The 12,638-nt window shown below is 49.2% G+C and overlaps 1 protein-coding gene and 1 pseudogene across 1 annotated transcript; both read left to right on the top strand.

Moving 5' to 3' along the window:
* The first annotated feature begins 1,498 nt into the window (after positions 1–1,498).
* On the top strand, positions 1,499–7,769 carry LOC131397270 (sialic acid-binding Ig-like lectin 6). The gene is made up of 8 exons (XM_058530036.1): positions 1,499–1,541; positions 1,617–1,988; positions 2,157–2,435; positions 2,636–2,683; positions 3,182–3,436; positions 4,568–4,661; positions 5,001–5,082; positions 7,496–7,769. Exons 1-8 carry the CDS (start codon positions 1,499–1,501, stop codon positions 7,667–7,669), a joined length of 1,347 nt encoding a protein of 448 aa, XP_058386019.1. The 3' UTR covers positions 7,670–7,769.
* Positions 7,770–9,146: 1,377 nt separating this feature from the next.
* LOC131397672 (sialic acid-binding Ig-like lectin 9) lies at positions 9,147–12,390 on the top strand (annotated as a pseudogene).
* The last annotated feature ends 248 nt before the right edge of the window (positions 12,391–12,638 follow it).

Here is a 12,638-nt window from a genome sequence, read left to right as displayed (position 1 = left end):
AGAAGGGAACAACTCCAGCCTGCAGTTCCTCTTATATGAAAGGTTGAGCTCTCGGGCTCCTCCTCAGCTCACTGACCACCCCACAGTCTCCCCTATCTCCCAGCTGGGAGAGGTTGATCAGATGGTGTCAAAGGAATCTAGACGATCCTCTGCAGCCCAGAGATGCTGCTGCCACTGCAGCCACAACTGTGAGGGCAACAGGTCTGAGGAAGAGATTTCCAGGTGGGGCTGCAGTCAGAGACTCTGTTTCCTGCAGTGGACCCTGGGGGACAGTGCAGGTACAGTCTGTAACCTTCAGCCAGATGGAGAAGGAGGGCCTCCCTGTGCATCCTATCCCATTCTCCAATCCAAACCATGGATTTTATGGACTGACTTTAGCCCACTTGACACGAGACTTCAGATGGTGGAGGATCCAATAGACACTGTAATCCCCCTTGGGCCAGAGACCCTATCAAACCTGGAAGAGAGATTCTGGGGCTGACTCTACCTCCATGGGGACCCAGGGGCCCACAGTTGCTCTCTGAGCATCAGATTTTCCAGGATGTGGGAAAATGGGAAGACTTTAGGATAGAGAAATATCATGTTAAATCTGACTCCCAAAATATGACACTGTCCTTGAAGGTGACAGGTAGCCAAGGGGCCCCAGGAGAGAACCCCAGAGACAGGAACACACCTGCTCTTTATCTGGAGGGTAGGGGAGGTGATCAGGATCTTGGGGCTAAGAGAGGGGTTGCTGATGTGGAGGCTGCCCCCAAGATCACACTCTGGGGTCTGAGTTTTTTTCTCCTCTCCAGCTTATACCAGATACCCCAAATCTTCACCCCTTTCACCTGAAGTTCAACCATCTTGGCGTCTAAACAGCACTATGTCAGCAGCTTATGTAAGACAATGTTTCTCTCTCCACTGGGCCCCAAGCCCTCTCCCAATTCCTAAGTACTCACCCATATGTTAGGTTCCCAAGGTCATGACACAGCCCTACATGCCAGGTGACCTTCCTAGGAGGTGGTAGGTCCATGGATAGAACCATCAGAGGAGTTGAGTCTGTAGATGAAAACCTACATGTCATTTTTCAGGCCCGATCATAGGCAAATAGAAGGGCTTTCACTGGCTGTCCTCATGGGAAGCTGCCCTCCCTGCACTCTTGACTCTCCAGGAGCTGGCCACATGGGACCTGCTTCCCCAATAGAGAAAACTGTGCATGAGCCCAGGAGACAGGACTTGGGGGCTCTTGTCCTTCCTTGCTGCCTCACTTGGGCAAGCCTCTTGCCTGTCTGGTCCTCAGGGTTCACCTGCCACATGCAGAAATGGGCCTGGATGATCTCAAAGGGGCAGTCACAGCTGACTCTGTGAGTCTGAAGTTTCCTCTTCTGGGCATATGGCCCTTTCTTCTTACCACAGGCTTCCTGTCTAAGCTTCCTCTGCCATTCCGTATCTGCAACTTTCTCTTCTCTCTCAGAGGGACCCCAGAAGGCAGACCGTCCCAGGGCAAGAGGAGATAATGCCACTGCAGCTGCTTCTGCTGCTGCCCCTGCTATGGGGAGGTGAGTGGTCGAGGGGAAAGGGGACCCCACTCTGAGGAGGCCCTGGAGCTCCAGGCTGTGGTTCTCTCTCTCCAGTGGCCACGGCTCAGGATCAGAGCTACCGTCTGGAACTACCGGAGTCCGTGACAGTGCAGAAGGGCCTGTGTGTGCTCGTGCCCTGCAAATTTTCCTATCCCAGGACCACCTTTGGAACCCTCCATGTGTTTTGGTTCCGGAGAGGGGTGTATAGATACCGTGATCATCTAGTGGCCACAAACAAACCAAAACAGAAGCTGCATGAGAGCACCCAGGGCCGGTTCTTCCTCCTCGGAGACCCCGAAGCCCACAACTGCTCCCTGAGCATCAGAGACGTCAACATGGGGGACAGTGGGACGTACTTCTTTCGAATACAGAAATACCTCACGAAGTACTCATATCTAGATAAGACGCTCTCTCTGCGTGTGACAGGTATGGTGGGGGCCCAGGGAAAAGCCCCAGGGACTGGGGCACCTGAAATAGAAAAATGAAGGTTCTGTTCCCCCTGAGGGTGAGATAGGGTGAGGACAGTCGTGAAAAGACCCTGGGGCCGGCTGAAATCACACGAAGGGGCCCCAACCTCGTCTCTTTCTTCCCCAGCCCTGACCCACAGGCCCAACATCCTGATCTTGAGGACCCTAGAGTCCGGCCGCCCCGGAAGCCTGATCTGCTCTGTGTCCTGGGCCTGTGAGTGGGGCACACCCCCCATCTTCTCCTGGACATCAGCTGCCCTCACCTCCCTGGGCCCAAGGACCCACCTCTCCTCAGTGCTCACCCTCACCCCACGGCCCCAGGACCATGGCACCAACCTCACCTGTCAGGTGAATTTCCCTGCAGCTGGTGCAACCGTGGAAAGGACCATACAGCTCAATGTCACCTGTGAGTGTTGGGCCAGGTTGCCTGGGTCCATGAGGGGGTAGGGCCAGGGCAGAGGTGGGCTAGGGTTTGATGTAGGGGTCCTGATAGTCCAACAGGAAGGGCTTCTCCATTACCTGTTTCCATGGCTCCTGGGGGGAAAGGCCCAGTGCCCACCCATCTGTCACCATGGATGTTAAGGCTGCAACATCCTTCTGTCACAGATGCTCCACAGAACATGGTCATCAGCATCTTCCAAGGAAACAGCACAGGTAAGATAGGACCTCTTCTCTCCAGAGCTGGGCTGGATGCAGGTCTAGCTGGATCTAGAGCTCCAATTGTCCAGGGACTAAGTGAGACACCAGCTGCTGAGGTCTGATGTGAGGAGAGCACCAGGGAAAGCCCCCACAATTCTCAACTCCCTGAAGTTAATCTTTTCTCACCCACAGCTTTCTCTGGCCAAATCCAAAGGAAGCCGTCACATCGCTCTTGTTTCACCTTCTCCCTGACATTTCACCTCCTCCTGCTTCCATAGCCCCTTGTTTATCCATTAACTGAATTTGTTCACTACTTACCTGTCCTGAGCTCTCTGTCCTTCATCTGCCCAACACTCTGAGCAGCTCAGGGAAATCATCTGGGCCTCTTCTGAAGGCCTGAGGCCCGACTTTCCCAGTCCCCTCATCAGAGTTAGCGTGGAGAGAGATGCCGGCTTCACCCGCCCCATCTCTCTCTGTCTTTGTCTCTCTTTCTCTGCATCTCTCTCCCCAAAGCCCTTGAGATCCTGCAAAATGCCTCGACCTTTCCCATCCTGGAGGGCCAGGCTGTGCGGCTGCTCTGCATTGCTGACAGCAACCCCCCTGCAGAGCTTAGCTGGTTCCGGGGGTGCTCAGCCCTGAACACCACCCCCATCTCCACCACTGCCATCCTGGATCTTCCTCGCGTAGGGACTACAGGAGGAGACTTCACCTGCCTCGCTCGGCACCCACTGGGCTCCCAAAATGTCTCTGTGAGCCTCTCCGTGGTCTGTGAGTATTGAGACATCCTGGGCAGGACCCCTGTGTCCTGGGGAGGGCAGAGGCCCTGCTGACCTTCTCCTCCCTCCCCAAAGACCCCCCACAGCTGCTGGGACCCTCCTGCTCCTGGGAGGACCAGGGTCTGCACTGTGGCTGCTCCTCCTGAGCCCAGCCGGCCCCCTCCCTGCACTGGCAGCTGGGGGAGAGTCTGCTGGAGGGAAACAGCAGCAATGCCTCCTTCATGGTTACCTCCAGCTCCGAGGGTCCCTGGGCCAACGGCTCCCTGAGCCTCAGTGGGGGACTCAGCTCTGTCCTCAGACTCAGCTGTGAGGCCACAAATGTCCATGGAGCCCTGAATGCCACTGTCCTGCTGCTGGTTGGTCAGTGGTCAGCTGAGGGGTGACACCTCGGGAAAGAGGAGCCAGGACCTATCTTTTAGTTTCCTAGGGCTGCCGTAACAACGTACCTCAAATGGCGGGATAAAAAATGGAGATTTATTGTCTCACATTTCTGGAGGCCAGAAGCCTGAGATCAAGATATCAGCAGGGTTAGTTCCCTCTGAGCCTATGAGAATCTTTTCCAAGGCTCTCCCCAGCTTCTGATGGTTTTCTGGTAATCTTTGGCATGCCTTGGCTTGTAGAAACATCTCCCCAATCTCTGCCTTCATCTTCACATGGCGTTCTCCCTCTCTTTGTGCGAATTTTCCCTTTTTAATGAGGACACCAGTTATATTGGATCAGGGCCCAACGTAATGTCTTCATTTTAACTATTACTGCTTTAAAGACCCTGTCTCCAAATAAGGTCGCATTCTGAAGTATGGGGCAGGGAATATGGCAGGGTGTGTATGGATTTCAACATATGAATTTTGCAGGGGAAACAATTTAACCTATAACAGCCCCAGAGAGATGGAGCTTGGAGGAGAGACACCCCAAGGCCCGGAGCAGAGTGGCTGGGGGTGTAAGACCCTCAGTCGTGGCCAGGAGAAGGGGTTGGTCCAAGGTCTACAGAGCAATGGAATGCAGAGTGACTGAGTCCTCTGTGGGGAGTAGGTACACTAAGGGAACACACAGAAAGAGAAGTGGCCAGTTGGGAGGATGCCATTTTTGGGAGTTGGAGTTTACCCTAAAGTCAAATTATCTACAGGTAAACCAGAACCCAGGGCCAGTGGCGTCCTGGGAGCAGTTGGGGGAGCTGGCATCATGGCCTTGGTTTCTCTCATCCTCTGTCTCCTCTTCAGGTGAGAGTGGGCTCCAGGGACAGAGGGAGAAACTAGAGGTTGGAAGGGCTTAAGGTCTCAGAATCTCAGAAGTTCTGAGCTGGAGGAACTGGACTGGTTGGAAAGCCAGGAGTCTGGAAAGAGACGTTGAGTGGTGGTGTGAATCAGCTTGTAACCAAGAGAGCCAAGCATGGGATCTCTTGCTAGCCCTGATCCAGCTCTTAGGTTAGCACCTGGTGAAGGGCTTCACCTCTCTCTACCTCATTCAGCACTTCCATGCCCTTCACAGGGAGTAGGAGGTGGTCTGCCTACTCCATACCCCAAATAACCAGGCTGAAATGCCCTGGGTTGTTCCCTTAGAGTGAAGACCTGCAGGAAGAAGGCAGCCCAGCCAGTGCAGAGCATGGACAATGTGAACCAAATTGAGGCCTCAGGCTTTGGGGTGAGTGACGGGACATGGGCTCCATTCAACATTATTCCTGGTGGATGCTGCCTCAGGAAGGGCCCTTAGGAAATTCCCTGTTTACATCTAACACTCCCCAGATTTCCACATGTGGTATTTAAAATTATTGGTTCAACTGCTCTGATGTGTCTCCTTCTGGTGGGGTAATTACATAGTCCAGTGGGTTTGTTGAGAGTGTTTATGCCTCATCTGTCAGATGATCATGTTTCCCTGGAGTATTAACCTTTTCGTCTGGTGTTGATCACCAGGGAAGAGTAATAGCCCAAACCTAGTCTGTGTCAGACCCACTGGGTACAAGGAGAGTGGTGGACATGGGTTCTAGGGTAGAGAGCCCGGGCACCCCAAAGTCACAATTCGCCACCTTATTTTGTATTTTTCATATCTACCACCCTGTTTATGTAATATTAACACTGAAACTATTAAAGTATTCTTTACATAAAATAAAATGCACCCATTTTAATTATATAGTTAAATGAATTTTGACAAATGGATACACCCTGTAACCATGTCCCCAATTCAGACATGGAGCATTTCCATCACTCCCCCAAATTCCCTTGTTCCCCTTCCCAGTCAACCTCCCTTTCCAGCGATTACTGATTTCTATCACGATAGATTAGTTTTGCCTATTGTGGGACTTCATATAAATGGAACCTGCAATATTTACTTTATGTATCTGGCTTCTATCACGTCATTGAAAGATAAAAATCCTAAACACATATGCCCCCAATAACAGAGCATCATTCATCGTAACAAATGAACAAAAACTAACTGAGATGCAGGGAGAAGTAGAAACGCCCACAATTACAGCTGATTATTTCAAAACTTCTCTCTCAGTAACTGGTAGAACAAGGAGACAGAAAGTCACTTTTTCACTTCAATTTTCTTAATCCCTTATATTGTTTCCTCTGGTTGATCTTGGGGAATGGAATCCTCACTGTGTGCTAAGTCCCCATCAGGAATCATGACGACACAAATCACGGATGTCAGGAATCAGGACATATCTTTTCCATTGCTTTACTTTCAAATTTTCAGTAAACTGGTTTTTTTGATGAATGTCTCTTGAAGTCAGTAGAGAGTAGGTGTTGAAAGCAGGTGCCCCAGAGCCACTGGGGCTCATATTCAAATCCTCTTTCCCTAATGATGAGCTGTGTGACCCTGGGCAAACGTCGTTTCCTCTCTGACCTCTGTTTATCTGTGACATGGTAATATAAGGAGAACTTGTGTCACAGAGTAGTTGTGAGGGGTACTTGAAACATCACCTGGCACATACTGAGCACAGGACTCATTACTATGGATCATAATCCTTCCCTCCTCCAGCGAGTGAGTCCCAAGGGTGGTTTATTGTTGTTGTTGTTGTTTTATTCCCTGTTGCATTCCCAGGGCCTATAGGATGCCTGACTCATAACTCACGGTAGGTACTCAATAAACATTTCTGGAATAAATCATTGAATAATCATACTGCTGGAAAACTTTTCTATTAAAATCTCTGTCGGTGTCTTTTGATAGGTGAGGTTTGTCGATATGCAAGTACCATAGTTATGATTATTCACAGACACATTTCTTTCTTTCGCATGTTGTGGCTGCAGTAGATTAGCACAGCTGATCCATCACTAATTTTCATCTTGCCTTTGCCCACTCTGGGCAGCCTTCTCCCTCTCTTCTATTCGCTCTGCAATAGTGAAGCCCTTTCCTCCTGACCTGAGGGCTGTTTGTCTTTGCCTGTCTGAGCTGCTGTTAATGGTTTCTGTTTCCTGCATCTGTAGCTTCAGGGTGTTGTGGGCAGGAAGCAGATGTGGGTGAGATGTTTGGGGCCATCTTTCCTGCAGGACCTGCTTTCTGCTCTGTCTTCTAGGACCTGTCTGGAAACTGGGTGTGTGGCCCCTGCCCCTGCCTTACATTTTGAAGTATCTCCTATTCCAAATTGAGATCTTGAAATGTACTTGTTTTCTATTTGTTTAGGAACTACCTGTCCTAGAAAACCATCAGCTGCATGGTGTCAGGGGCTGGGTCTGTTTTCTTCATCACTCCATGCAAAGCACCTGGCACACGGCCCCAACAGAGGATGGCGCCATAGTGAGAAAGAGCTGGATTTGAGTCCTGGCTCAGTGGTGCATGTATAGAGACGTGTGTCTTCAGGGCAATGCATGTAATCCTTCTCAGCCTTAGTTTTGCTGTCTGTAAGATCAAAATGATAATAGCATCCTCTCCCAGAATATAACGTGATTAATATATATACTGACTAAGGGTTGACAATCTTAATTATTAACTATTTTTGAAAAAATGAAGGGGTAAATGATAAAAGCTCCATCAGTCCCAATCCCATTCTAGTCCTTGGCTGCTTTCTCCCTCACCCTATTGCCCAGCTCTGAATCCTTCTCTTCCTTCCACTCAGGCGCATCAGCACCGGTTCTGGACAGACTCCCCTTCAGACCACCCAACCCCTGCTGGGGTGAGCCCCACCTCAGGAGAGGAACCGGAGATCCACTATGCTTCCCTCAGATTTCACGAGGCTCCCAAAGAAAAAGGCACCAACATCGAATACGCAGAGATCAGGACACACAAGTGAGGAATTATTTTCTCACAGTTCTGGAGGCTGAAAGTCTGTGATCAACAAGTCAGCATGGTTGCTTCCTTCCGAGGCCTCTCTCCTGGGCTTACAGACAGCTGTCTCCTTGTGTCCTCACAGAGTCTTCCCTCTTCTTATAAACGTTTCCTCTTCTTAAAAAGATACCAAGTGTATGGGATTCGGACCCACCCTAATGACCTCATTTTCACTGAATTACTTCTTTAAAGACCCTATCTTCTAACACAGTCACATCCTGAGGGACTGGGTGTTAGGACACCAACTTATTCATTTCATGATTTTTCAGCACATAACACTCAGCCTCTGATTATTTTAAAATCAATGGCCTTCCTGGCAATGGAATGAATCGCCTAGTATATGTGGAAGACCACAGGACTTGTGTCCAAAAGAACTGAGTTCAAATCCGTCTATGCCACTTAGTGAGTGAGTCCATTTATCTCTCTCTGGCTCACTTTACTGTTCTGCAAATCAGGGAATCATCCATCTAATCAGCTTATTGTGAACGAGCCATGAAAACGTATGTAAAAAAAACACCTAACAAAGGTCCTGATGTGAAGCTTTTTGTGAATTCTGGATGCAGGCTTGCGTCACGACTTTTGTTGGCTGTTTTAACAGAAAGTTTCTGCTAATAATTTCTCCTAAGGCTTGGAAGGGCCTGTCTCAGAGGCCACAGAACCTCTTCCTTAGGATTGGAAATGAGGCAACAATGGCTGCTCTTACCACTTCCATCAAACAATATATAGTAGATCATTCCCAGTGCGATGAATGCAAGAAAGAAATAAGAGCTCTCCAGGTCATAAAGTGAGAACTAAAAGAGTCTTTATTCACAGACAACATGGTAGTGGGCATAGAAAATATAAAATCACAAAGAAGCTGCTAAAAGCAGTAAAAGAGTTTATCAAGTTGTTAAGATATAAGTCCAAATGAAAAGATTCCTTTTCAATGCTATGTATTGGCCAAGGACAATTAGAAATTGAATATTTTTTTAAAGATGCAATTTACAGTAACATGAAACTCTGAAATAAATTGTATGAAATAGGTGCAAATCCTGAACATTGAAAGAATATAAAGTATTGTTTAAAGAATTGGAAGAATAACTAAATACATGGAGATATATGCCGTGTTCATGGATTGGAAGACTCAATATTCTTTGGTTGTCAGTTTTCCTAAATTGATGGGTAAATTCAATGCAATCTGAAAGTGTCAGTGAGAGCGTTGTAGAAATTGACAAGCTGAATCTAAACTATACATAGAAAAGCAAATAACTAGAATGTCCTAAGAAATTTCAGAACTGACAATAAATCCATTAAAGGAGACCCCTCCAGTTCCTGTCCCTCTGTCCCAGGGTTCCCACCACCTCCTGCTATGCAGGAGCCCACCAGCTACGCAGGAGAAGCATGTCCTCCACATCCAAGAGCAAGTCTCTTTTCCCAACAAATCCTGATGTTCCCAGTGGAAGATGATTCCCAACCTGGCAGGCCTCATTCCTTGTGTCCTGAGCACCAAAACACCCAGCAGAGGGGTCTGCACAGGCAAAGCCACAGAGGTAGGACAGAGCTTGTCATGTTCCAGAACAGTGAGGGGCAGTGTGGCCGGGCAAGGGGACAACTGTTCAGAATTCAGTTATGGAGGCCAGCAGGGCCGCTGTGTCAAAGTGGGCACTTGTTCTCTCTCCTTTCATTTGCCCTACAACCCCATTCTACAGAGAATCCCAGTTGTCCTCTGGGGAGCTCTCAGTGTTCCAGGCCCTCTGATGAATTAAGTGTGTTGTCCCACTTACTCCTCATGACCTTCCACCTTGAGAGTCCGTCTGCCAATTCCATCTAGATTTCTAGTTCTTGGTGCCTCGTCCAGCTCCCCACTGGACAGCAAGGGGAGTGTCCTGATCTGTCAAATTTATCTCTCTTTGTCTTCTCTTAACAGAGTAGGACTTATCCCTATGTGTGTGGAGAAATGAAAGAAAGGATAAATGAATGAAAGATGGCCTTCCCATATTGACAAGAATCATAACTGAAACTTAAAGATTGAGAAAGGATGAAATGACAAAATGTCATTAGATATACCATGGAAGCACTAAACAAAGGAGAGTTGGCGTCACTGTCCTAACATCAGATGAGAGAGTCCTGGAGGCAAAGAGCATTAGGTGTGGGCACTTCATAAAATCAAAGGTTTAGTTCACCACCCAGAAAATATAAAATTCTAAATATGTATGCCTCTGCAAATTGAGTCTCAAAATACACAAAACACACATATTCACAGAATTGCAGCTCCTGTCACAGGAAGCTCCAGGTGCCGAGACACTTACTGTCTTCCCACTGGACAGTGACTCTCGGGGCAGCATCAAGGCTAGCGTGTGACCTCGTGAGCAGAGAGGAATTGTCTACTCCGTGGACACTGAGGGAGGAAGGACAGCTGGCCTCCTCAACTCCTACCCAAGCCCTCCCCCATCTCCCGTGTCCCTACATCCCAGCCCTGGACTGACCTCCACAGACATCTACAGCCTGTGACTCGGGGTGTCTAACCACAAGGTACCTATTTTCACTTGACAGAAAATGACCCCTGAGCAGAAGGGCATCAACAGGGAGGCAGGAGATGTGCTGGGTCCCTGTGTGGGGTGTGAATTTGGGTGAGGCTCAAACCCTCTCTGGCCCAGGATCCCCAGGAGCGGATGAGCTGGTGGATTGTTGATTTCAAGGGCTGCCTTGCCCCTGACAGCGTCTGGGTGTGAAGTTCCTCCTCTGAGGAGGGTCACTGTTCTGCCCTCACGCTCAGCTTCCTCTTGGAGCCTCCTCTAAATCTTGCAACTTTTAGTTCCTGAGAGAGAACCTTGAGAAACACACTTTCTAGGTGAACAAGACACTGACAACCCCAGACATGCTGCTGCTGCTGGCCCTGCTCTGGTGGAGGGAAGGGACCGAGGGCTAGAGGAAGCCCAGGGAGGATTGTCAGTTGCAAGTGCAGGGCTCGGTGATGGTGCAGGAGGGTCTGTGCGTGTTTGTGCCCTGCTCCTTCTCCTACCTCTGCAATGTCTGGGTTAACTTTTCCTGGGCTACCAGTTTTGGGAAGCAGCCAACACAGACCACGATGCTCCAGTGGCCACAAACAACCTAGATCATGAAACATAGGGTGACTCCCAGGCTGATTCCACGTCCTCGGGGATCCCTGGACGTACAACTGCTCCCTGGACATCAGAGATGCCAGGAGGAGGGACAATGGTTCATACTTTTTTTCAGATTGAGAGAGGAAGCACAAAGGAATGTTACATATCTAACCAATTCTCCATGCACATGATGGGTAAGGAATGGGATCTAGGAGAGCGAACAGGGGAAAGACGTGGTGATCACAGGGCAGGACTGGGATGGGGCTCCCCAGCCTGAGAGGGGCATGGGGATACAATGTGTCAGGGCTCAGAAAGAGGAGCTGGATCAAAGTCTGAGGCTTCTCTCAGGGCTGCACCTTGAATTCTCCCTGCTGATCCCTGTGTCTCTCTTTTTCTTCACCAGCTTTGACTCACATGCCTGACATTCTCATCCTGGAGACCCTGGAGTCTGGCTGCCCCAGGAACCTGACCTGCTCTGTGCCCTGGGCCTGTGAACAGGGCACTCGCTCCATCTTCTCCTAGATGGGGGTCTCCATCCCCCAGGTCCCCATGGTAGCCCACTCCTCAGTGCTCACCTTCATCCCACAGCCCCAGGACCTCGGCACCAGCCTCACCTGTCATGTGATGTTACCTGGGGTTGGAAGGACCACCTCGAAGACAATCCACCTCAACGTGTCCTTTGAGTGCTGGACCAGGACACCTGGGTCCCTGATGAGGTCCTGACAGCAGTAGGGATGGGAGTCAGGGCTTCTGACACCGGTATTGGGTCCAAGAAACCAGGCTGAGCAGGGGTCAGGAGGACACCCACCTATAGCTTTCCCTCATTTATGCAGTTCTGGGACAAGGGTCAATAGCCACTCAGCCCTCACTGCTGATGCGTGTCCACCATGTCTTTCAGTCCCAGACTCTCCACGGAACTTGACTGTAACTGTCTTCCAAGGAAACAGCACAGGTAGGAAGGAGCCCCCTCCTGGGCTTGAGGGAGCAGGGCCTCTTCCAGCTCAGAGCAGGGCCAGGTCCCTGCCTCACCCTGTACACATCCCAGTGACCAGATGCCCCCTTGTGGGTGAACCCAGTGGTCCCTCCCATCCTCAGCTGCCATGGCCACTATGAGCATCCATCTTCATCTGCCCCTCACTCTCCTCAGACAACTCCACCCTCCTCAGCTCCACAAGAAGAGGACAACATTCACACAGCAGAGCCTACCTCTCCAGGCCCCTTATCGTCTATCTCCTGATGACTCCAGTCTTGCCTTTTTATTTTCCTTAAAAAATTGTTTATTTAAGTACTTTTGCACAGGTAATATAGTCACATGCTCAAAAATTCAAAATTCACAGCAGAGTCTGTCCTCAGATGCCCAGTTCCCTCCGAGGAAGTTACCAATGTCCATAGGCTGCTCTGAGCCTTGATTTGTTCACCTAAAGGATATTAAGGGTCCTTTGATAGCAGTAGTACAGACTGTCTTCATTATTCTCCGTGACTGTGCAGTATCTCACGGCCCGGATGGATCTGATTCTGTACACAGTTTCTCCTAGTGGAAAATCATGACATTAATTTTATTCTACTAACAGAAACACTGCAATGAACAATCTCATATCTACTTTCTCACATGTGTGTATGTGTGTGTTTCTTTGGGATAAATTCCTAAAAGTTAAAGAGCTGGATCATGTGTTCTTTCTTTCTTTTTTTTTTGTTTTTTGTTTTTTTGAGGTGTAATTGACATACAACACATAGCACAGCAGCCTTCATATGGAAATAGAGACTCGAATTCATGGTTAAACCTGAGTATTTTCATGATACATTTGATAAAGAGTGGAAAATCATGGAGAGATATGATAGGACAAAGAGTGT

Source organism: Diceros bicornis, chromosome 34 (genome assembly GCF_020826845.1).
Source record: "Diceros bicornis minor isolate mBicDic1 chromosome 34, mDicBic1.mat.cur, whole genome shotgun sequence".
NCBI classification, from domain to species: domain Eukaryota; kingdom Metazoa; phylum Chordata; class Mammalia; order Perissodactyla; family Rhinocerotidae; genus Diceros; species Diceros bicornis.
Note: the sequence above shows the minus strand (reverse complement) of the source record. Positions and strands in the feature narration are given on the sequence as shown.

Excerpts from the sequence above, each read along its gene's own strand:
- LOC131397270 (XM_058530036.1), top strand. The coding sequence starts at position 1,499 with ATGCCACTGCAGCTGCTTCTGCTGCTGCCCCTGCTATGGGGAG. Across the intron at positions 1,542-1,616 it reads GCTGCCCCTGCTATGGGGAG|TGGCCACGGCTCAGGATCAG; the intron begins GTGAGTGGTCGA and ends CTCTCTCTCCAG. Across the intron at positions 2,684-3,181 it reads CTTCCAAGGAAACAGCACAG|CCCTTGAGATCCTGCAAAAT; the intron begins GTAAGATAGGAC and ends CTCTCCCCAAAG.